The following is a 26,749-nucleotide window of genomic DNA, read 5'->3' as shown; positions in this document are numbered from 1 at the left end:
CGAAAGCGAACAAAGGGAAATGGAGCATAATGAACGGAGCAGAAGGTTGAAAATATGCCAGGTCTTTCAACCTCAACACATGTCAGAAGATATTATAATATGTGTAGAATATCTGAGTAATTCAGTGCCGTTGATCAAAAATAAAACTTCATTAAAAAGTTTGAACAAAAGCAAATATCTACACGCTAAAATGCTGCTCCATGGTACTACCTCTTCTGACTCGATAAACCCAAAGACCTGTTTGCCTTTCCAGATTGCCGTGTGGAACTCGTACGGGGGGATGAACCTGACGGAGAAGTCCAGCCGAGAGAAGAATATCAATGTGACGGACTCTCTGGCTAACAGGACTCTTATTGTCACCACGATACTGGTGAGAAGGTTAAATGGAGGACAGCGTCGGGAGGGGGGGGGGGGGGGAGAGGGCATCGCATGTGGGATGTGTGAAGAGCCGATAACAGAGGAAAATACGGCCCAATCCCAAAGTCCATGAGGGCTGAGGCCTGTGCCACGGTCAAATCTTTGATTGCCAGAGGGGTTTTTCTCGTAGACGTGTAACGCCCTTTGTGCACACTTTCAGTAAAGTCTGCATTTTTTTGCACATTTTGCATTTTTTCAATACAATTCATAGCGTTGCGATGTTAAACGTGGAGTTACGAGGGAAATTCTGGAGGCGTGGCACAGATGTGTTTGGCCTGGCATATTACATTTACACAGAAATATCAAAAATGTAGATTTAGGATGGTACATAAAGTAAGTAAGTAAGTAAAGTTTATTTTTATTGCACTTATCACAGACAAAGTGTCACAAAGTGCAGTCCAGTAGTCAATTAAAACAATTTGGCAATAGCAGGGGCCAAAACATTTCAATAGTTAAAAGAACAAAGTATAATACACTGTAAAAGATGGTGCAATAAAATAAATAATCAGAGAAGATTAAAAGCAGACCATAGAATATTCAAATCAACCAAATGCCAGTGTAAACAGGTATGTTTTGAGATGGCCATATTACATCATAGGAATCGAAGCATATACTAAATGACACACCTGGTTTACTTATGAACCATCTCATTTATCTAATTAAACAAGTACAGATTTGATGGATTATTTGACCTCTCGTCCGTTCAGGCTAGAGCCTGAAAGATGTTAAAATCTGGCAGTAAAAAAAAAGAAAAGAAAATAAGAACCCACAAATGTTTTGTTGTCTTAAAATGTGATATGTAATATATGCAAATTGCAGTCCCATTTGTATTTATACCATTTCAAGCTCTTGCAGTCTCCCCCACTCAAACGTTTAGTCTCTGACGGTTCCGAGCTTAAGGCCTGAGGGGGGGACAATGGGAGTGGGCCTGCCACGAGAAGGGAACATTATTATGAGAAGGAGAGGTATTAAGGAGTGGAAAATTCTTGCTGAAGTAGATGGTTTGAATTAATATTTTCCCAATCTTATCCTTATGCACACCGGATGACACAATGTATCGTGGAAGATAATGTGTTTCAGGAGTTTCTTCAGTCCAAACATATTAAAATGTTCAAACCTGCTGATTTAAAGACGATTGGATGTGATGTTTGGATGTTTTGCTACAGATCATCAGCTTTAAGTTGTAATGAATTGGTGACATGTGCCTTTCACTGAGAAAAACAGTGGATGTTTTATTTTTACTTTACAGGAAAATCCATACGTGATGCAGAAAAAGTCAGAGAGGGAGCTGATTGGGAATGATCGTTACGAGGGTTACTGTCTGGACCTTTTGAAAGAGCTCTCCAACATCTTAGGTTTTACATATGAAGTCAGACTGGTGGCTGATGGGAAATACGGCGCCCAGAATGACAAGGGAGAGTGGAATGGGATGGTGCGGGAGCTGATTGACCACGTGAGTTACACCTGCATTCACACGAGGAGTTGCTATTCACAGGTATATGGACACACTGTTGAAGGCCAACCCCAGAATTTAGCATCTTGCTGGTTCCATCAACAAAAAGCAAATGGGATTTTTCCATCTGATGGAGAGAAGAAAAAAGAGGAGAAATGGATCGAATGTCATTTTGGATTATTGCAGATAAGCTGCATGGCAAATACAACTTTATGATATTACACATTTTGGTCAGCAATATAATCTTCACAAATGAGCACCACTTTATGATTTTGTAGTGGAAACATTACGAGGCTGTAGAGGCAGACGAGTGATACATCCTGCATTCACACTGAATGCATACATTATTCTATAATTAAGTTCACAGATGGTAACAACGCCTGTTTGTGTTCCTCTTGGTGATGTTATGTATAGAAGAGAAGAATCACGTTGTTGTCTATAATATTAATACACGTTACAGGCCTGTTCTGCATAATCAATGGTTTTAGCCTCTGGCTGAACGGGGCTTTTGTACAAACGACAGGTAAACCATAGTGATGAATTAAAAATCAATTTGACTCACACACAGATATTTACATATCATCCATCTGTCTGCCAATGTTGGAATGCGTTATCTAACACAGATGATGAGTACGATTGATTATTTACTGCTGGAAAATACCCACTTGCAGGTCTTAATCCAAAATGCCTCCGAAACTGTAACCACATCCTTTGTGAAGCTACGTTTTGAATTGCTGCTGTCACAGGTTTGTCACGGGGTGAGGCTCAGGTGCAGAGAGACAGACTGGACTCCAGGTTTGAGTGAAACAAAAAACACTTTACTTCGGAAAAGGTCAAACATAAAAACTCTGGCTTGAAAGCAACTACAAAAAACACTAGGAATCACCATGCGACCAAAGACTGAGAGTGAGACATCGAAACAGAGACATTACGAGACTGAGATAAAGACAAGAAACCGACAGGAGACAAGGGAAAGACTGGCACAATATATAGGGGGGGAAACACAGGTGTACAGCATGATACAATCAGGGAGACAGGAGTGGCTGAGGGCAGGTGAAGGGAATTAACCAATCAAAGAGACAGAGGAGTGGCTGAGGGCAGGTGAAGGGAATTAACCAATCAAGGAGACAGAGGAGTGGCTGAGGGCAGGTGAAGGAAATTAACCAATCAAGGAGACGGGAGTGGCTGAGGGCAGGTGAAGGGAATGAAACAATCAAGGAGACAGAGGAGTGGCTGAGGGCAGGTGAAGGGAATTAACCAATCAAGGAGACAGAGGAGTGGCTGAGGGCAGGTGAAGGAATTAACCAATCAAGGAGACGGGAGTGGCTGAGGGCAGGTGAAGGAATGAAACAATCAAGGAGACAGAGGAGTGGCTGAGGGCAGGTGAAGCGAATTAACCAATCAAGGAGACAGAGGAGTGGCTGAGGGCAGGTGAAGGGAATTAACCAATCAAGGAGACAGAGGAGTGGCTGAGGGCAGGTGAAGGAAATTAACCAATCAAGGAGACGGGAGTGGCTGAGGGCAGGTGAAGGGAATGAAACAATCAAGGAGACAGAGGAGTGGCTGAGGGCAGGTGAAGGGAATTAACCAATCAAGGAGACAGAGGAGTGGCTGAGGGCAGGTGAAGGGAATTAACCAATCAAGGAGACAGAGGAGTGGCTGAGGGCAGGTGAAGGAAATTAACCAATCAAGGAGATGGGAGTGGCTGAGGGCAGGTGAAGGGAATGAAACAATCAAGGAGACAGAGGAGTGGCTGAGGGCTGGTGAAGGGAATTAACTAATCAAGGAGACAGGAGAGTGGCTACGGGCAGGTGAAGGGAATTAACCAATCAAGACAGAGGAGACACAGAGGAGAAACCAGTGGTGTATAGTAACGAAGTAGAAGTACTTCGTTACTTTACTTAAGTAGTTTTTTTGGGTATCTGTACTTTATTTTACTACTTATATTTCTGTTTACTTTTACTTTTACTTCACTACATTTTGCAATGAAAACTTGTACTTTTACTACGATACATTTCCCCTGAAACAGTATCGTTACTCGTTACTACGGAAAAAAATAATCATGAGAAACATCGGGGACTGTTGTGGAACACGCCGCAGCGCACCTGAACGCAGCACATCGGGGACTGTTGTGGAACACGCCGCAGCGCACCTGAACGCAGCACATCGGGGACTGTTGTGGAACACGCCGCAGCGCACCTGAACGCAGCACGAGCACCAGGTTGGAGATCAGTGGTCCTTGCCGCGTGTTTTCTCTTCCCAGTGATGCCCAGGATGTTAGCGAGCGAGCGACTACAGATACGACTCATTTCATGTGGAGCAGCAATGGAAGCTACTCGAACAACCACGGGGACCAAGATCAACGTCCGTGGCCATATTTGGGCGAACTCTTTTCTTTTGTCGGAGTGAAAGTTTCTTCCTACCGGATGAAGTGCCTCTCATGCCGACCGAAAGTACGGAGATACTGGCCTTCAAAAACACACTAGCCAACCTCAGGAAACACATTGAGGTAAATTAAGATTAATCCCATGAGCCGCAACGTTAATGTTTAGTTTTGATAATCATCATAAACCTGTTAAGATATCTAGCAGTGTTGTCCTCAGGATTGGAGTAAGTTATATCTTTGGCAGGAGGGGGGGAGGCAGGTGTCTGATTGTCCTACGCATGTTGTACGTTAGGCTAACGTTCGCTAGCTATCGTCAATTAAATGAGACAATTAGCGTGAGTGCAGCAGACAGATCTCTAGCGAGTTAATGAGCTGAAGAAGTGTTGACAGTTGTGAGAATTTGATGATTTGAGTCGTCTTAGCTATAATATAATGCTAATCATTACAGCATTATTATTATTATTTGTATTAATATTATAAGAGCGACGGTCCAGTAATGGCGACGATATTGATTTGGGACTGTTGTTGTGTTTAACTACAGAGATACAAGTACATATTCACAAATCAACTCTGGATGCACGGACAGTGCATGAAACTAAATGTATAAACCTCAAATTAAAACAAACTATTTTGTACAAAACTTTAGGTTGGGGTCATGACATGTTAGGAAGTGTTATTAATTCTATCATGTCTATAATACTCTCACTTTATTTCAGGAATGGACTACATCAAGCAGCACATGGAAGAACCCTCCCTGCAGCTATGTGATGCCACCAGGTCCAGTTCATCTGAGGAAGAGGACTTCTTCGTCATCTCAAGCGCATGACAGCAGCAAACAGCTGGATGGAGACGTGGATCACGTTGACTTGCTGAAATGCTTCCCAACTGTGTGCTGCTGTCTGTGAAGCTAGACACACTCTACCTGCATCACCAGGGCCTGTGAAGCTAGACACACTCTACCTGCATCAGGGCCTGTGAAGCTAGACACACTCTACCTGCATCATCAGGGTCTGTGAAGCTAGACACACTCTACCTGCACCATCAGGGCCTGTGAAGCTAGACACACTCTACCTGCACCACCAGGGCCTGTGAAGCTAGACACACTCTACCTGCATCAGGGCCTGTGAAGCTAGACACACTCTACCTGCATCAGGGCCTGTGAAGCTAGACACACTCTACCTGCACCAGGGCCTGTGAAGCTAGACACACTCTACCTGCACCATCAGGGCCTGTGAAGCTAGACACACTCTACCTGCACCATCAGGGCCTGTGAAGCTAGACACACTCTACCTGCATCAGGGCCTGTGAAGCTAGACACACTCTACCTGCACCATCAGGGTCTGTGAAGCTAGACACACTCTACCTGCACCAGGGTCTGTGAAGCTAGACACACTCTACCTGCACCAGGGTCTGTGAAGCTAGACACACTCTACCTGCATCATCAGGGCCTGTGAAGCTAGACACACTCTACCTGCACCATCAGGGCCTGTGAAGCTAGACACACTCTACCTGCACCATCAGGGCCTGTGAAGCTAGACACACTCTACCTGCATCATCAGGGCCTGTGAAGCTAGACACACTCTACCTGCACCATCAGGGCCTGTGAAGCTAGACACAATCTACCTGCACCATCAGGGCCTGTGAAGCTAGACACACTCTACCTGCACCATCAGGGCCTGTGAAGCTAGACACACTCTACCTGCACCATCAGGGCCTGTGAAGCTAGACACACTCTACCTGCACCAGGGCCTGTGAAGCTAGACACACTCTACCTGCACCATCAGGGTCTGTGAAGCTAGACACACTCTACCTGCATCAGGGCCTGTGAAGCTAGACACACTCTACCTGCACCAGGGCCTGTGAAGCTAGACACACTCTACCTGCACCAGGGCCTGTGAAGCTAGACACACTCTACCTGCACCAGGGCCTGTGAAGCTAGACACACTCTACCTGCACCAGGGCCTGTGAAGCTAGACACACTCTACCTGCATCAGGGCATGTGAAGCTAGACACACTCTACCTGCACCAGGGCCTGTGAAGCTAGACACACTCTACCTGCACCATCAGGGCCTGTGAAGCTAGACACACTCTACCTGCATCAGGGCCTGTGAAGCTAGACACACTCTACCTGCACCATCAGGGCCTGTGAAGCTAGACACACTCTACCTGCACCATCAGGGCCTGTGAAGCTAGACACACTCTACCTGCACCATCAGGGCCTGTGAAGCTAGACACACTCTACCTGCACCAGGGCCTGTGAAGCTAGACACACTCTACCTGCATCAGGGCCTGTGAAGCTAGACACACTCTACCTGCACCAGGGCCTGTGAAGCTAGACACACTCTACCTGCACCAGGGCCTGTGAAGCTAGACACACTCTACCTGCACCAGGGCCTGTGAAGCTAGACACACTCTACCTGCACCATCAGGGCCTGTGAAGCTAGACACACTCTACCTGCATCAGGGCCTGTGAAGCTAGACACACTCTACCTGCACCATCAGGGCCTGTGAAGCTAGACACACTCTACCTGCACCAGGGCCTGTGAAGCTAGACACACTCTACCTGCACCAGGGTCTGTGAAGCTAGACACACTCTACCTGCATCAGGGCCTGTGAAGCTAGACACACTCTACCTGCATCAGGGCCTGTGAAGCTAGACACACTCTACCTGCATCAGGGTCTGTGAAGCTAGACACACTCTACCTGCACCAGGGTCTGTGAAGCTAGACACACTCTACCTGCATCAGGCCTGTGAAGCTAGACACACTCTACCTGCATCAGGGCCTGTGAAGCTAGACACACTCTACCTGCATCAGGGCCTGTGAAGCTAGACACACTCTACCTGCACCATCAGGGCCTGTGAAGCTAGACACACTCTACCTGCACCAGGGTCTGTGAAGCTAGACACACTCTACCTGCACCAGGGCCTGTGAAGCTAGACACACTCTACCTGCACCATCAGGGCCTGTGAAGCTAGACACACTCTACCTGCACCATCAGGGCCTGTGAAGCTAGACACACTCTACCTGCACCATCAGGGCCTGTGAAGCTAGACACACTCTACCTGCATCAGGGCCTGTGAAGCTAGACACACTCTACCTGCACCAGGGCCTGTGAAGCTAGACACACTCTACCTGCACCATCAGGGCCTGTGAAGCTAGACACACTCTACCTGCACCAGGGCCTGTGAAGCTAGACACACTCTACCTGCACCAGGGCCTGTGAAGCTAGACACACTCTACCTGCACCATCAGGGCCTGTGAAGCTAGACACACTCTACCTGCACCATCAGGGCCTGTGAAGCTAGACACACTCTACCTGCACCATCAGGGCCTGTGAAGCTAGACACACTCTACCTGCACCAGGGCCTGTGAAGCTAGACACACTCTACCTGCATCAGGGCCTGTGAAGCTAGACACACTCTACCTGCACCATCAGGGCCTGTGAAGCTAGACACACTCTACCTGCACCATCAGGGCCTGTGAAGCTAGACACACTCTACCTGCACCATCAGGGCCTGTGAAGCTAGACACACTCTACCTGCACCAGGGCCTGTGAAGCTAGACACACTCTACCTGCACCAGGGCCTGTGAAGCTAGACACACTCTACCTGCATCAGGGCCTGTGAAGCTAGACACACTCTACCTGCACCAGGGCCTGTGAAGCTAGACACACTCTACCTGCACCAGGGCCTGTGAAGCTAGACACACTCTACCTGCACCATCAGGGCCTGTGAAGCTAGACACACTCTACCTGCACCATCAGGCCTGTGAAGCTAGACACACTCTACCTGCACCAGGGCCTGTGAAGCTAGACACACTCTACCTGCATCAGGGCCTGTGAAGCTAGACACACTCTACCTGCACCAGGGCCTGTGAAGCTAGACACACTCTACCTGCACCAGGGCCTGTGAAGCTAGACACACTCTACCTGCACCAGGGCCTGTGAAGCTAGACACACTCTACCTGCACCAGGGCCTGTGAAGCTAGACACACTCTACCTGCACCATCAGGGCCTGTGAAGCTAGACACACTCTACCTGCACCAGGGCCTGTGAAGCTAGACACACTCTACCTGCATCAGGGCATGTGAAGCTAGACACACTCTACCTGCACCAGGGCCTGTGAAGCTAGACACACTCTACCTGCATCAGGGCCTGTGAAGCTAGACACACTCTACCTGCACCAGGGCCTGTGAAGCTAGACACACTCTACCTGCATCAGGGCCTGTGAAGCTAGACACACTCTACCTGCACCATCAGGGCCTGTGAAGCTAGACACACTCTACCTGCACCATCAGGGCCTGTGAAGCTAGACACACTCTACCTGCACCAGGGCCTGTGAAGCTAGACACACTCTACCTGCATCAGGGCCTGTGAAGCTAGACACACTCTACCTGCATCAGGGCCTGTGAAGCTAGACACACTCTACCTGCACCAGGGCCTGTGAAGCTAGACACACTCTACCTGCACCATCAGGGCCTGTGAAGCTAGACACACTCTACCTGCATCAGGGCCTGTGAAGCTAGACACACTCTACCTGCATCAGGGCCTGTGAAGCTAGACACACTCTACCTGCATCAGGGCCTGTGAAGCTAGACACACTCTACCTGCACCATCAGGGCCTGTGAAGCTAGACACACCTCTACCTGCACCAGGGCCTGTGAAGCTAGACACACTCTACCTGCATCAGGGCCTGTGAAGCTAGACACACTCTACCTGCATCAGGGCCTGTGAAGCTAGACACACTCTACCTGCACCATCAGGGCCTGTGAAGCTAGACACACTCTACCTGCATCAGGGCCTGTGAAGCTAGACACACTCTACCTGCACCAGGGCCTGTGAAGCTAGACACACTCTACCTGCACCAGGGTCTGTGAAGCTAGACACACTCTACCTGCATCAGGGCCTGTGAAGCTAGACACACTCTACCTGCATCAGGGCCTGTGAAGCTAGACACACTCTACCTGCATCAGGGCCTGTGAAGCTAGACACACTCTACCTGCACCAGGGCCTGTGAAGCTAGACACACTCTACCTGCACCATCAGGGTCTGTGAAGCTAGACACACTCTACCTGCATCAGGGCCTGTGAAGCTAGACACACTCTACCTGCATCAGGGTCTGTGAAGCTAGACACACTCTACCTGCACCAGGGCCTGTGAAGCTAGACACACTCTACCTGCACCAGGGTCTGTGAAGCTAGACACACTCTACCTGCACCAGGGCCTGTGAAGCTAGACACACTCTACCTGCATCAGGGCCTGTGAAGCTAGACACACTCTACCTGCACCATCAGGGCCTGTGAAGCTAGACACACTCTACCTGCACCATCAGGGCCTGTGAAGCTAGACACACTCTACCTGCATCAGGGCCTGTGAAGCTAGACACACTCTACCTGCATCAGGGTCTGTGAAGCTAGACACACTCTACCTGCATCAGGGCCTGTGAAGCTAGACACACTCTACCTGCACCATCAGGGCCTGTGAAGCTAGACACACTCTACCTGCATCAGGGCCTGTGAAGCCAGACACACTCTACCTGCACCATCAGGGCCTGTGAAGCTAGACACACTCTACCTGCACCATCAGGGCCTGTGAAGCTAGACACACTCTACCTGCATCAGGGCCTGTGAAGCTAGACACACTCTACCTGCACCATCAGGGCCTGTGAAGCTAGACACACTCTACCTGCATCAGGGCCTGTGAAGCTAGACACACTCTACCTGCACCAGGGCCTGTGAAGCTAGACACACTCTACCTGCACCAGGGTCTGTGAAGCTAGACACACTCTACCTGCATCAGGGCCTGTGAAGCTAGACACACTCTACCTGCATCAGGGTCTGTGAAGCTAGACACACTCTACCTGCACCAGGGTCTGTGAAGCTAGACACACTCTACCTGCATCAGGGCCTGTGAAGCTAGACACACTCTACCTGCATCAGGGCCTGTGAAGCTAGACACACTCTACCTGCATCAGGGTCTGTGAAGCTAGACACACTCTACCTGCACCATCAGGGCCTGTGAAGCTAGACACACTCTACCTGCACCATCAGGGTCTGTGAAGCTAGACACACTCTACCTGCATCAGGGCCTGTGAAGCTAGACACACTCTACCTGCATCAGGGTCTGTGAAGCTAGACACACTCTACCTGCACCAGGGCCTGTGAAGCTAGACACACTCTACCTGCACCAGGGCCTGTGAAGCTAGACACACCTCTACCTGCACCAGGGTCTGTGAAGCTAGACACACTCTACCTGCATCAGGGCCTGTGAAGCTAGACACACTCTACCTGCATCAGGGTCTGTGAAGCTAGACACACTCTACCTGCATCAGGGCCTGTGAAGCTAGACACACTCTACCTGCACCAGGGCCTGTGAAGCTAGACACACTCTACCTGCATCAGGGTCTGTGAAGCTAGACACACTCTACCTGCACCATCAGGGCCTGTGAAGCTAGACACACTCTACCTGCACCATCAGGGCCTGTGAAGCTAGACACACTCTACCTGCACCATCAGGGCCTGTGAAGCTAGACACACTCTACCTGCATCAGGGCCTGTGAAGCTAGAAACACTCTACCTGCACCATCAGGGCCTGTGAAGCTAGACACACTCTACCTGCATCAGGGCCTGTGAAGCTAGACACACTCTACCTGCACCAGGGCCTGTGAAGCTAGACACACTCTACCTGCACCATGGCCTGTGAAGCTAGACACACTCTACCTGCACCAGGGCCTGTGAAGCTAGACACACTCTACCTGCACCAGGGCCTGTGAAGCTAGACACACTCTACCTGCACCATCAGGGCCTGTGAAGCTAGACACACTCTACCTGCACCATCAGGGCCTGTGAAGCTAGACACACTCTACCTGCACCAGGTGAACGGCTCTTCAGCATCGCAGGACTCGTCTTCAGCCCCAGAAGAGCGACACTGAAATCTGTCCATTTTGAAAATCAACTTCTTTTGAAGATGAACAAGACATTTTTCACTTTAAAGTGATGATTCTGGTTGTTACTTTTGGTTCTGCTTTTTTCTGTGTTAATCGTGTTTTTATATTTTAGTAATTTCATCGTATTCATATATTGCTAAGTTCATCCGAGCTCATACTCCTTGTTCATGGCGGCCACAGCACCCAAACAAATAAACTTCATAATTCTAAAAATTCTGACCCTTTGTTTTTTTTATTAACAGCATTTACTTTTACTTTTACTTTCAATACTTAAGTACATTTAATATCAGAAAATTACTTTTGATACTTAAGTACAAAAAAAATCAGATACTTTAATACTTTTACTCAAGTAGTATTCTCATAGGTGACTTTTACTTTTACTTGAGTAATTTTCCAGTCAAGTATCTTTACTTCTACTCAAGTATGACTTTTGGGTACTTTATACACCACTGGGAGAAACAGAGGAGACATAGAACACAGGAGACAGGAGACACAGAGGAGAAACGGAACAGGACGTTACAGTTGCACGATGAACCTGTTTAGTTGTTGAAAAGTAGTATTGGGTATAAATATCGGTATCTGTAGAATAAGATAGAGACATCTAGGTCCCACTATTATTTTGCATGTATCAATGTGGCCTGATAATGATGTTGATAGTGTTGAGCATTTTCTGTAATCTTGTTTTGTTCGTTTTAGTAGTACCGGTATTTCAAAGTTATGATTATTTTTACCTCCCTCGTTGTATTTTTACGAGATATGTACAGGAAATGCTTTGGATTCCAGTTTCAATGGAAAGCTAAAACACATTTACATTTTTTTTTATTCTTGATATTTTATTTAGGTATTTTTTTAAACAGAAATACAACATTCAAAAGTAAGAATGCATAATAAAAATAAAATTTAAAAAAAATAATATTAACCATGCATCTGGCCAAGAAGGGCCATAAGGGAACACAAAAATAAAAATGTTAAATAATTATAAATAAGGAAACAAAAAAAATCAAAACAACCATGCAACACTTCAAAGATAAAACACTTTTAACAAGATATATATGTTGTTGGGATATTGATACGCAGATATTTGATTGGAAGAAACATATGAGCAGTACCTTTCTTTTACGTGAAGCATTTTGCTTTTGTTTTGTGTCTTTTTTAAGATTGCAGACCTGGCCGTGGCCCCATTGACCATCACATATGTGCGAGAGAAGGTCATTGACTTCTCCAAGCCCTTCATGACGTTAGGCATCAGCATCCTCTACCGAAAACCCAACGGCACCAATCCAGGCGTGTTCTCCTTCCTCAACCCCCTGTCTCCGGACATCTGGATGTACGTGCTGCTGGCCTGCACGGGGGTGAGCTGCGTGCTCTTCGTGATCGCCAGGTAAGAGTGTGGATTGATGCTGAGATGACGAATGACGGCATGTATAAAATATAACTGAGGTGGCTCTGGATGTGCTGGAGGATATTACAGATGGGGACTGAATACTGAGCTGTCCACAGCCAGGCTTTACCACATCAACTATTTAGTTAACCATTTGAAATTGTACAGGAATGAAAAGTGTAACACAGCGGTAGCACTTAGCATTTAAAAACATATAATTAAATTCCGGTTTTTTTATATAGCCCAATATCACAAATTACAAATTTGCCTCAGAGGGCTTTACAATCTGTACACATACGACATCCCTGACCTTTGACCTCACATCGGATCAGGAAAAACTCCCAAGAAATAGACAAAAAAAACTTTCATGGGGAAAAAAGGAGAAGAAACCTTCAGGAGAGCAACAGAGGAGGATCCCTCTCCAGGACAGAAGAATAGATGTCATGTGTACAGAATGAAGCATTACAGAGTTACATAAACACATTCAATGAATACAACAGCATGTATGAATAATTTGTCATCATGTATCAAATTCACATGACTAAGTCTGTGTTTGAGTGTTTGAGCACATTTCCATAACTATTCTTCAACAGTCAAAAACATACTTTAGCTGCCCGCCACTTACCAGATTGGCTTTCATCGTGCTTGTTAAGCAACCGGGAGTCGTCATCACTTGCTGTATCAAATGCTGTATAAAACCCACTTCTGGCAGATTTCACCCACCTACCCATTACTAAAATATATTTTTGTGAAAATCAAAATGTAAATCAAGGTAAAGTGGGAGCCTGCGTTGAAGTGAAGTGAGGGACCAGTGTGCCGCCCCATGCAGATGAGCGACAGTAAACAGAGTTGTGCATCTTTCTTCTCTTGTGGTCCTGGAATTGGCTTTCATTTAATTTGTATGATTGCCATCTTATTGTCTTGCAGGTTTACTCCGTACGAGTGGTACAACCCACATCCATGCAACCCATCCTCCACTCTCATACAGAACAATTTCACTTTACTGAACAGTTTTTGGTTCGGCGTTGGAGCTCTTATGCGGCAAGGTATTTCACTAATCAATATGTTTACCTTAGCAATGGATGATGATGATGGCTTCTTGCCTGTGAAAGTGGTTTCTCTAAAAGGTCCTTTTAAATTATACAGACATTATATATACAGACAGTATTTAGACAACCTCTAAAGCTTTTAGCTCATTTAGCTTTTATTTATTTTTTATTTTTCACTTCCCGCTCTCGCCAATGTTGTTTTTTCGGTTGAAAAAAGCAGCTGTTTGTTTGCTTTGATGAACAAGCAGACAGACACCTTTAGCCCCTAACTGGTGGACACAGGGACACATTTAGCAGCTAAAATAACAGATAATTAAAAAGGAGATTGGCAGGTGGTCAGAAACATGATTTTTAATTACTAGATACAGGAATCAGAATAATAATCAGCTTTATTGGTCATGTACATAGAAGGATTTTGAGTACGTTTTTTTCCTGTTGTTCTCAATATACACGCGCAGAAATAGACAAATAAACAAAAAACAAGGACAACAAAGTAAGTTTAAAAGGTAATAACAGCAAAGGATGCAGATTCCATATTGTAGAGCTGTTTGGTGTGCAGCAGTACGGACGGTAGCCTAGTGTCACTTTCAGCTGCTCCAAGTTGTTCAATTACCTTCGCATTGAAAATGCGGAAGGTTATGTTTTGATCGCCGTGTATTTATTTATTTATTTATTTATGTATTTGTATGCGTGTTTCTCGCATAATTAAAAAAGTATTAAACCGAATCGCATGAAATTTGGTGGGATGATTGGTTATTATCCCGGGACCATTTGATTAGATTTTGGGATCGATCGGGTCAAAGGTCAAGGTCATGAAAAGGTCAAAATCTTCTTTTTATCATAGCGCGGTCAATTTGTATCCAATTGGCATGCAACTAATGCCAAAATGTTCATAATTCAATGCCCAATCTTGTGATATGCGAAGGTATGCGCTCTACCGAGTGCCCGTTCTAATTCAAAATGTAGTCGTCTCCTACTTCCTGCGAATGCTTTTTATATCCAATCCCCATTAATTGCAACCATACCGTGTAATAACAATCACGTTAAACTTCATCGAGACTCGACCTTCCTGGAGGAAGGAGATCTGGGCAGGATAAGTCCAAGTCACGGTGCCGCTGATAAAATGTTCAAATTGTGTCTGACAGCGAGCCACATTTTTCAAATGTATCAGATCTTCTTTTTTTGTGTGGCATATGCGTAACTAGCTGTTTGGTGGTTAACAGTGACCCTGAGCTTTCTGTGGGATACTGTTCCTGAGACTAACTTCTTTATTAGAGACGTGCCCGTTAAATAAAGTGGAGTGAAGCATTCGTCCATTAAAAGGCAAAACGGGTTAACAACAAGCACAGGTGTTGCAAACCTGGCATGTTAATTGTGATGAAGGCATTCTTCTTTCCCCAGACATCTTTTCTTTGCTTCTTTTCTCTACACAGAGAGGTAAATATAAAGAAGTTTGCTCATTCTGCTGCTTTCTGGTTTTCTGGTTCAATACGTTTTTCTGGCACATTTTCCCACACATATTTTCTGTATTCAGCTTTCTTTTGTCCTGAACAAATAATATGATATTTTAAACCAACAAGTAGTGCAGAGAGAGGGATAGAGAGAGAGAAAATAATTGTCTGGAGAGGTGCACAATGTATCATTTAGCTCCGAGGTGCAATTCCAATGAGAGCTCTGGTGTGAATCCGGCTCCTAAGAGCCCAAAAGGACAATGTTACTTGACTTTGCTGTGGAAAAAAAGTATTTTCATATTCTTTTTTTATTAACCTTCTTTCTGGTTGTCACATACTATATTTTAAAACCTTTTTATTCCCCCGTCGCTGTGCTTCCAGGCTCAGAGCTGATGCCTAAGGCTCTGTCCACTCGGATAGTCGGGGGTATCTGGTGGTTCTTCACCTTAATCATCATCTCCTCCTACACGGCCAACTTGGCCGCCTTCCTCACGGTGGAACGAATGGACGCGCCCATCGCCTCAGCGGACGACCTGGCAAAGCAGACCAGGATCGAATACGGGGCGGTGAGGGATGGATCCACCATGACCTTCTTCAAGGTACAACTGCTGTAAGCTCTGAATTAGCACCTGTTTGCTTTCTCCAAAGTTCATGTCAAGTAGAAGATCCCACACATTAGGAAATTTAATAAGTATTGCAGCAGAGGTTATTCAGACAATATATAGTCCAAATAGTATAATTTCCCTAAATTAAATGTATACATTGTTGAATTTGAACAACTTTAAGTTAAGCCAAAAACATGCAGAAGGCATTTAATCCTACAGCTCTATATTTTTAGTCATCTTAAAGCAACACTATGTAACTTTTGTACCTTAAAATAACAGCTTGAAAAAAATTGTGCCGCTACAATGACTTTTAATATGACGATTTGCGTCTCCGCTATTGCCATTGGGGGTCTGTGGGGAAATAACTCCGCTATGTAAGATTCTGGAGCCGCCCGGTACATCCGGCGGATGTACTTCAACCTGCTTTCTGGCAGTGATTACGCAATGTCATATAGTGCCACTCCACGCTCGCAGCTCGAGTATAAGGGTAGCTTTTTTATGTAGCTTTTTGGTGTTGTCAACTATATTGTATTCGATCACACGACTACATTTGCAGTCCCCAAAACAAAGTAAATGACTGCACCCCCAAAAAAGCCGGCAAACAGCTGACCGACCAGGCGGAAACATGGCGAGGCGCCGCTCAATCCCGCTCCTTCACCCTAGTCCGGTGGCTGCCGGGCCAGTTCACAGTGTTCCAGCGCAGTCTTCTATTAGTGATCCCGCCCGTTGGTATGAATCCAAAAAAGAAACAGTCGCCGGATTGCTGCCGTTCTGAGTCCGCCGCCTGTCAGCGCGCTCCAAACAAAAAAAACCTCGCGTCACCTCCCCCTCGTCACCTTTTATAACCCGTGACACGTACAAATAATAATAATAATAATAATATTAAAATACAGGACAACACATGATCCCAACTCAATACAAGTGTATGTGAGGCTGCATCTATCGTAACTGGGTATTTACGACACTGAAGTAAACGTTAAATACCTAAAAACCTGAAGGGGGCGCTAAAAGGGAAAAACTACATAGTGGGGCTTTAAGCAAAAGAGAAATGCTTGGTAAATTTAATTTAAAGAAAAAGATTGTTGTTGTTTTAAATTAGTTAAAGAGTTGTGATTACTCCTGTGTACTAACGTCCTGCTGTGTTTTTGTATTTTAATATATTCAACCAATATTAACATCAACCAATGGACACATTCATTTCATTTGTTTGTGCTCCTCTCTGATGAATTTGAAGTTTACTCCAGTCTGGTACTTTAGTTTGTATGGACATCTCTGTTGTACATTTAGATCTGAGTATATACACAGTTATACCTTCCCTTCCATACATTTGAAGTGATGACCGCTTCCTCATCTGCTCCCTTCGTCATCCTGCCCTTTTGCCAAAAATCCCATGAAAGAGTAAAAAGATCTAAAGACAGAGGCAAGAGAAAAAGAGTTGCACTTATTATAACTAAAGGCACCGCAGATTCGTGGGAAGTGGAGAAGATGCCTCTTAAGACTACTTGTGTTTGAGTTTTCGGAGCGTCAGCCTTGAAGTTAAACACGTTAACTTGTTAGTTTGCATTATATAATATACTGCTGTACCGATGTCCTTAGGCGGGGCTGTCACTTCCGCCCCTCCACACCCCCCCACCGACCCACCCACTCGTCTCCTTGCATCCTGGTGGCTCAGCGGGGGTGAGCCATGCAGGGCTTTATCTTCCCAGAATGCAGCCAGTGATAACTACGTCTGCCTGGATAGGAAGAAGCAGGCTGTGTTGATGGCTTGAACAAATTGAATCAGCTGGAGGAGATTTAGAACACAGCTGTCCCATTTTCTCTGACTGAGCAAGGAGAAACACACACACACACACACACACACACACAAACACACACACACGCGTTTGCGATCAAAAAGATATCCCATAGGGCTGTTGAACTCTTGCGTGTCATGATCGCATTTTAAATATAGAGTTGAGTACATGTAGGGGTGTGTGTGTGTGTGTAGCCACAGTCACACAGGATCATAAAAAAAAGCATTACTTTCTGCAGAAATCAAAGATCTCCACCTATGAGAAGATGTGGGCGTTCATGAGCAGCAGGAAGAACACGGCGCTGGTTAAAAACAACCGAGAAGGCATCACCCGGGTCCTGACCACGGACTACGCCATGCTGATGGAGTCCACCAGCATCGAATACATCAGCCAGAGGAACTGCAACCTCACTCAGATCGGAGGTCTCATAGACTCCAAAGGCTACGGAGTGGGAACACCGATTGGTAAGAAGAGGGAGAATTTAAGGGGAATACATGTGTCTGTAGCACAATACATTTTAGGTCTACTCCTCACCGCCAGATCAGTTAAATATCAGAGAACTGTCGATCAAGAATACATTTTTAATGTCTTCCCACCAAGTAATGAAACAATCATCTTCAATACTCCACTTACATTGAAAATTAGAACATTATGTGTTGTTGCAGACACATTTTGACATTGGGTTTTGAGATACATGTTTAGAGTTGCCCTTCAGTAGAGCAAGACTTTTTATTTTATTTAAACCTTTATTTAACCAGGTGAAACCCATTGAGATAAAAAAAAAACACATAAGAAAAACATAGTTGCAGACAAAAAAACACAGAACAAGTTAAAAATAAACTAAAAGTTAGGAGACGGTGACATAACCAAGATAATTTAAGAAACATTGACATTTTTGGGAACCTGCCTCCATTTCTTTAATTTTATATTTAAAAGCAGTAAGTGGTATCAGATCTTTAATTTTTTTATTTATTCTGCAACATATTCCAGGATGAGGGTCAGAGTACACAAAAGCCATTTTAACCACATTTCTGTTCTGGCATTTGGGAAAGTGAGCATCAGGAAGTCCTAAAAACGCAAAGAGTATCTCCCGACACTTTTCTGCACGATGAAGACTCAGGTAGTCTGGGAGTAGACTAAGGATCGCCTTGTAAACGAAGGCGTACCAATGACAGCGCCTACGGGTGGCCAGAGCAGGCCATCCTACCGAGAGCATAACTCACAGAGCTTTACACTTGTTTATGATTGCATGACCTTCCTTGGTTGTCCTCTGTGGTAGACTTTATACATTTAACTTTTTCGAGCGGGTGAAAACAAGCCTTTGACAAGCATATAAACAAATCACAGGTATGCACGTTTTTGAGAAATTTAAGGGGTTTCTAAAAATTATATCTGTGAATGTCGGCTGTAAACTGAAGATAGGAACTTCAATTTATTTGGAGTTTGCGTTTTCATTTCGTCAGGAATAAAAAGTACACAGCTGTTATCCTGTGCAAGAGCACTTCCATCCAAAAGCTCTGCCAGCTGTTCACAGCCGATGGTAATGTGAGGTTCCAGGACAGTTTGTTGGATAGAGAACTTAAACTGGAAGCAAGTCAACCTACTGGACCGAGAATGTTTGCTTTGGCAGTGCTTAGCAGATTGTGTCTCTCTTGTGTTTTCTCTGTTTCCTGAAATATCCCCCAAAAAATAATGTAGAGCCTGTTAAAATAATTCCTTCTTGTCTTTGCCAAGTCCACAACTACATAGGTTGGCAAGTATAAGTTATACATTTAGATGTGTGGGCATCCTCCAGCCACTTTTCCATGAGATGTTTGCTGGCTGTCAGTACCTTTTGACAATGCTCTTTAATATTACATAGCAATTATTACCCTCTAATCTTGCCTAGTTATGCAATCATAAAAACTAAAAAGTATAAAGTAAATAATTGGATAATTACTCATTCAGTGTATGAGGAGGGTGAGTGTAATCATGTCATAAGTGCACTAATATTATATTTAAAAAGCTAGCGCTGGGCGATAATTGAATATCATAATGTATCATCTTTCATTGTCATATAATGATATGATATTTAGAGCTATAGTGTTTTAGTTACAGTGTTTCTTTGACAGAAAATCTAAATTTATATGAATTGTGCTAATGGTAAATTCCCCATATAGTTAAATTCAATTATCATATCTAATTTCTAATCTGATAACTGAATTTTGTGTGCCTTCGATGTTAAAATAGTCAGTGTAAAGATGGAAACAGTTATTATATATATATATATTATATATTGATTGATTGATTGATTGATTGATTGATATATTTATTTGTCGTTTGCCAGAGTACAGGTACAAAAGCATCGAAATTACAAGAAAGGGTGGATGAAAGATTACAGCATAACATGAGGGAAGAAGGCGAGAAAAAAAAAAAAGTGTAATCTCACTTGAGAAGTATGTTAATTTTAAACTAAAGTCCTCAGTAAAATAAGAAGATACTCATTACTTTCCATTTTTGAAGTATTTAATTCACACAAGAGTATAAAACATAGTCTTATTCTAGGTTAAAATAGCGTCATTTCATATTGACTATTTATATATTTGATTACCAGACCACATGGGGTAAAGAACTCACAAAAGCCAAAGTTCAAAGGTTGCAAGGCTCTATTCCCAGCAGCATGTGAAGGAGTTGTACAGCCTCAGAAACATAGGACCTCCTGTAACACTCAAGCGGACATATGGCATGCAGGTGATGAAAGGTACTGCTTATTATCCTCTGTGGTCCCACACACCTCCACCAGAGCCTCAGGTTTCACCAACTTTCCTGATGAGCTTTTGTTAATTCTCGGGTTGTCGGCTGTTGTCACCGTGCAGGATGTAATTATGCCCCCCCATTGTGGAGGAATATCAGCGGCATACTCCTGCAGATGGCAAATCACCAGATCCTCCTCAGAAAGTTTAGTTGGCTCTCATAGTGGAGGGCACTGGGGTTGCTCATCCAGTCTAATGTGATGCTGAGCTTCAGGTGGCTCGGCCCACATCATTTGTCTGTATTCAGCCTCTTTTCCCCCCGCTGGTGCAAGCGCTAGCGAGCGTGAGCTGAAGGCAGAGCTGTGAACAGAGAACAAGAAAGGAGACCGGGGGGGAACACCTGCGATGCACCTGGTACATATTGTGGTTGACCACTCGGGTGATTTCAAATCTCTGACACTAAGCAAAGCATCGATACCGACAAGCTGAAGATGTTCTCACAGGAGAATGGACCTGTCAAAAAGATGTTTTGTTGTCATTTTATTTTTATTGTTGATTTAAAAATATTGTTTTAACGTATTATTTAACCCTCCTGTTACCTTAGGGTCAATTTGACCCCATTCAATGTTTAATGTCGGTGTTCTTTCGGGTCAATTTGACCCCAGGCTGTTTTTCACTGTGTCAAACATATAAGAAATATCAACTTTTTTATATATTTAAAGGGCTATTTAGGTAGTCAACAAACAAACATAAAGTACCTCACACTTAAACTTGGGAAACAATATTAATTCTAATAATTTTCACAGGAGGGTTAAACATTGAATGGGGTCAAATTGACCCTAAGGTAACAGGAGGGTTAAGGAAACAAAACCATGGATTTATCATCTTTTTTTTTTTTAAGGATACCGACTGTAGGGGATATGGCTTTAAAACCAAACCCTAAAAAAAAATTATAATGTCATCCTCCACAGCTAAATCTAACTGAGGCTCAATGATGGCTTTTCCTCTCCAATTACCCCATGACTAATTTCCTTTTCTGCAGGTTCAGGTTTAAGTTAAAGCTTAAGAACTGACTGATACCCTCAGGGAGACTCCAGCCAACGCCTCGGCTGAGTCTCACTGACGCCGACTTCATTCTGCTCTTTTCTCATGTGATGAACACGCTTGAATGTCCCGTATGTTTTCGGCCCCCGGGTGTCATTTCCTCGTGGAGTAGGGGAATGCTTTAGTGGAGTCAAACCTATTAAACGTGATCCCCTCAGCTCCTCCGCCCCATCAATGTGGGCTGCTGCACCTGATCTCTGGTCTGCTTGTTGCAGGGGACGCTAATTGAAATGCTTTTAACATTCAAACATTATAAATGCAAATGGGCCCTTTTATATCCTCATGATAAATGTTTCCAGTCACTTAATTCCGTGCATGTAGCGATTGCTTTAATTTCATGGCATACTAATGGTTCATTAAGACACCGTATATGCACAGGGCGGCCTTGCCTTATTTTAATGACGGGGCAGTTAAAGGTGTTTTATAAATGCCCCGTCGTTTACATAATGTCTTTTTTTTGTATGCGTCTTCTCCAGGGTCTCCGTACAGGGACAAAGTGACCATCGCCGTCCTTCAGCTGCAGGAGGAAGGGAAGCTGCACATGATGAAGGAGAAGTGGTGGCGAGGCAACGGCTGTCCCGAGGAGGACACCAAGGAGGCCAGCGCTCTGGGCGTGGAGAACATCGGCGGCATCTTCATCGTCCTGGCCGCCGGTCTGGTTCTCTCCGTGTTCGTGGCCATCGGAGAGTTCATCTACAAGGCTCGGAGGAACGCCGACATAGAGGAGGTGAGCGAGGAGGGAGAACGTCGCACGTTAGACTCTGTTGTTCGTGATTATTATCGTCGCATTGAAAATGCGGAAGGTTATGTTTTGATCGCCGTGTATTTGTTTATTTATTTATTTATTTGTATGCGTGTTACTCGTATAAGTCAAAAAGTATTAAACCGAATCGCATGAAATTGGGTGGGATGATTGGTTATTATTAGGGGACCATTTGATTAGATTTTGGGATAGATCGGGTTAAAAGTCAAGGTCAAGGTCATGAAAAGGTCAAACTCTTCCTTTTTACCATAGCGCGGTCAATTTGTATCCAATTGGCATGCAACTAATGGCAAAATGTTCATAATTCAATGCCCAATCTTGTGATATGCGAAGGTATGCGCTCTACCGAGTGCCCGTTCTAGTTAGATCTTTGTTTTTATCAACGAGGGAGAAGAAAAGACGCTGATAAATGAATGCTCGGTTGTATTAAAATCTTTTAGTATTGTCATTTATTCTCACACACATTTTCAGGGACAAGCATTGCTGAGTCTAGTTTTTTATTTGTCACTTACAATTTTATATTTTCTGCCTAATGGAAGTGCTTAGATGTTGTTTGCTTGATAAAAAGTGAATTACTTAAATTCATATTTTCCCTTGCTGGGTGTGAACAACAATAAAGTGCAAAGGTGGATTCATGACCTGTTGATGCCTGACAGTAAACAGTGGGTTACATTTCGTAAAGAAGTGATGGGTTGAAATCCAAACCATTAAATCACTATTTATTTTTAAACTTAATTATTTCCCGTATGCTTAAAATGTCATAAATGTCATCAATAAGTCATCCGTTCTGGATTATGCCCGAAGCTACATCTTCCCTGTCTGATAATCAAGCACTAATGTCAAATGAAAATGACTAATTATCACTTTTATATAGCAGTAGCACATGTTCTATCTGCTTTTACTTGCAAGAACATATTAAAAGCGACGCTGTGAGAGAAAATCAATTATATACCATCCACATGATTTACTTTCTTATTCTTTATTTGCTTTGTGTTTTTATTCTTTTCTTGTTGTTTTCATACATGCCTGTTTTGATCCCTCTTCTGCTCCACCCTTTTGTTTTTCTCTGCATGCACGCTCGTGTCAGGCCTTCTGTTTCTTTTATGGGGTGCAGTCCCATCAGTTTCAGCGGCGTGGCTCCGCCTCCTCCTCTGGCACCTCCTTATCTACGGATCTGGAGAGCGGCCGGCTACTAGAGGATGACATAGAGTAGCCATGGCAGCACATTTACCACACATACACACTCTAGACCATAGGTTTGTAACTAGCTGTCTTTACCTATGACCCCCCCCCCTCCCCTGTGAGTCAATCATAATTACCTTTTGACCTCTGACCCTCATGCTCACATTACTATGACGTTTGATAAGGTTTCAACTGAATATTTAGTTCTCAAATAAAATCTTTTATTCATTAAATTATGACAATATTTAATAAGATCATTGTGTGGGTTTTATACTGTATAACTGGGTATAGTTAAGCAGTCAAAATACTTTACTTTCTTCTTAACAAGCTTGTTTCATGAGGAGAATACAAGTCGGCTTCATAAGGGACAACGCTCTCTTATTTGCATACTTTTGATACGCAGCATGCACAGATTATTTTACTAATGTTAGCCTAAAAATAAACATTTCAATCAGGACAAACACTCAGGACATCTGCATGTTGTTTTTAAGTTGTTAAAAGTTTGTAACTAGCTGTCCCTACCTATGCCCCCCCACCCCTGTGAGTCAATCATAATTACCCTTTGACCTCTGACCCCGGACCCTCATGCTCACATTACGATGACGTTTGATAATGTTTCAACTGAATATTTAGTTCTCAAATAAAATCGTTTTTTCCTTAAGCCAATATTAAATTATGATAATATGAAATATGTCAGTCATCAGTTTCTATCTTTTTTTAGCACACTTTTTAAAATTATGAATAGTTTTAAAAATATATAATAATAATAAATAAATATTGTATACGCTGCAGCGTGCTGTTATCTCGCTTGCACTAGTCTAATAACCTTCCCACAAGTTTAGTCTCATTTGTGTATACATTTAGAGGCATATTTTGAATGCTTTTTGGGAAATCAAAAGATAGGAAAGGTTATTTAAATATGTTCCTCCTCATTAAGCTTGTTTGTATACTGATTGGGCTGGAGTCTGTACAACAGTGATGGAGCAACGTGTCCAGTTTCCTCCCCTGATACATCCGCTGTACGCAGGACATTGTGACTCGAGTAATGATGGATGGGATCACAGAGGGATACTGACCTTGTCATCTAGAGCTGCGAGATTAATCTCACCAAAATAACAAGAACAGGAAAATATTCATGAGGTTGTAGAAAATATGAGAACCACTACAAAGAGGAAGTATTGATCTTTTTTTTTTAAAGGGTTCATAGTTCCTATTTGCTGAGTCGGTATTAACCAAGCATTTTTATTTTATTTTAATGAGTTTCTGCCAAGTCCAAATTATACATGAATTTCAATCTGCAGTTGTAGCTCCTCTTTCTCAGTCCCTACGGTCTGAGGTGTGTACCAGGTAGGTTTTAAACTGATACGGAGTGTTACTGGTTATCGTGGGAAAACCCTGCAGGACGCCACATTGGTGAGAAAACCCTGAGGCTGAGGATAAAAGAGGAAGACCTTCTGTGGTCGTTGGATGCAAAGACCGACTGATACAAAAAAAAACGGATGAGTCTGTGCCGTGAATGATAATTCGCGAAATAAATTCTGCGAGAGACGCCTCTGGAGGAGGGCAAACTAAAAAAGCTTGTGAACATTATCAAAGATTAATGAGTTAAACGCAATCTATTATTCTGCAGAATCAAATAAGCCTCAGGCTTCTCCTTAAGTTGGTCCTCTCGTTTGTAATTTCAAATAATTACCATATTATAAATGCACAGCTCCCCTGCATGGATGATATCGCACACAGCAAAACATTGTCCTTCATCGCTTGATTGTGTTCTTGGATTTTATGATGAGACAACAGCGTTTACAAGACTTTTTGCTGGATTCATATTTTATGTGTGTTTTTGTTACTTCTGGTGTTTCGCTCACTTTACATTATTCAGCTGCGGGCATTCTCCCATGGAGATGGATCAGATGTTATTTGCCTTCATTTTAAACTTAAATTAGCTTTCAAAATAGGCCATGTTCAATAATTCATTAGTTGACTCCATTATACAGTAGCAGTACTTTTTTATTTAAACTCATGGCCAAGGTTACATTTTTATTTTATTTAAATGTATTTAACGAGGAAAAGCCTCATTGAGATTAACATTAAAACAAGTTTCAGACATACAAAATAAAACGACAATAAAAAATAATTAAATAAATATTAGTTTTGATCTCAGCCTGTGTAAAACCAAAACTAAGACTCAAGTCATCATATCCCAGTTCACACAGGTACATAATCCATCAACAAAAAAAACATCTACAACCAGATGAACCTTCCTCCAACTCTTTCAATCTATTTGTTCAAAGCGGTCACGATGCCTAACGCCGTTTTCTTTGACAGTGCGTATCTTTTAGCTCTCGGATGGAGGAGTTGGGTATCTCCCTGCAGTGTCACAAGGACATCCGGAGGAGGTCGCGACCCCACAGCGAAGCGAGGACCGTTTGCGCCCTCTGTCAACCGAAACGCGTCGCAAAGAGGGAAGCGGCGCGGCGAGACTCCAGCACGTGAGATCTCAGACCTGAAAGCTTTGGATGGAATTTTGATCAGAGACTCCAACCTGAACGCTCTCCACTCCTCAGATCTGTTTGTGGGCCACCGAATGATACAAAGGTGTTTCTTCATCACCCCTTGTCTGGATAATACATGAAGCATTATACTGATATGAAGGTGTTTCTTCATCACCCCTTGTCTGGATAATACATGAAGCATTATACTGATATGAAGGTGTTTCTTCATCACCCCCTGTCTGGATAATACATGAAGCATTATACTGATGTGAAGGTGTTTCTTCATCACCCCCTGTCTGGATAATACATGAAGCATTATACTGTAGATGTACTGTAGTTGACAAAGTCTTAGCCTTCTATCAACATTGATGATGTTAAAACTGGTGATGACTTTGAGGATGAGAGCCCTCTCAGTGTAAACCATGACTGTTCCCTCATGCCTGTAGTTTGCTCTCTTTTTTTTTTTAACAGTTTGCAGAGTTGAATCTGCAAACTTTATAGATTTTCCCCCATTGTGTAAATGTATATTAACGTCACTGATTTTCAGAGTAAAAAAAGATTTTTTGCATTTTTAAAACGGATTTCTCTGTTTTTGTTGCCTATGCTTGGCAGTGGTGTGTGTGTGTGTGTGTGTGTGTGTGTGTGTGTGTGTGTGTTTCTTTGTTTGCCTACTGGCAGGTGGCAAAGTAGTTTCAGAGTGGATTTCTGAGCCAACCCTCGATAGTAACAAGAGAAAAAGAGCTCGAAGGAAAAGCAGGAACACACCTGCTGTTTATACTCTTCAAGCACAATATTGCTGTCTGCATCAGAACAAAAGGATGTGACACCGGGAGACCCTTCTTGGAGAAGAAAATTATACTTTCTTTTCATGCATGAAATTCTCAAGAGGTCAAAGACAATTTCCTTTGTTCCTGTGGGAGGAGAAGTCTTGTTTTTCAATCAGTCAATTCAGTCATTGTTTTGTTCTTTTTGCAGTTGTCACATATAAAAGCCTG

The 26,749-nt window shown here is 43.6% G+C and overlaps 1 protein-coding gene across 1 annotated transcript in view; it reads left to right on the top strand.

The window, feature by feature from the left end:
- grik1a (glutamate receptor, ionotropic, kainate 1a) overlaps nt 1-26,322 on the top strand; it is a 45,499-nt gene extending 19,177 nt beyond the window's left edge. The window contains exons 10-17 of the mRNA XM_056411558.1: nt 254-370; nt 1,667-1,870; nt 12,360-12,583; nt 13,511-13,629; nt 15,465-15,682; nt 17,720-17,945; nt 21,794-22,044; nt 25,588-26,322. Coding sequence (XP_056267533.1) covers nt 254-370; nt 1,667-1,870; nt 12,360-12,583; nt 13,511-13,629; nt 15,465-15,682; nt 17,720-17,945; nt 21,794-22,044; nt 25,588-25,755 — 1,527 coding nt within the window. The 3' untranslated portion in view covers nt 25,756-26,322. The remainder of the gene's footprint in view (nt 1-253; nt 371-1,666; nt 1,871-12,359; nt 12,584-13,510; nt 13,630-15,464; nt 15,683-17,719; nt 17,946-21,793; nt 22,045-25,587) is intronic.
- Nucleotides 26,323-26,749: the final 427 nt, after the last annotated feature.

This window comes from Pseudoliparis swirei, chromosome 3 (assembly GCF_029220125.1).
Source record: "Pseudoliparis swirei isolate HS2019 ecotype Mariana Trench chromosome 3, NWPU_hadal_v1, whole genome shotgun sequence".
Lineage (NCBI taxonomy): Eukaryota > Metazoa > Chordata > Actinopteri > Perciformes > Liparidae > Pseudoliparis > Pseudoliparis swirei.
This window is presented reverse-complemented; position numbering and strand designations above follow the sequence as displayed.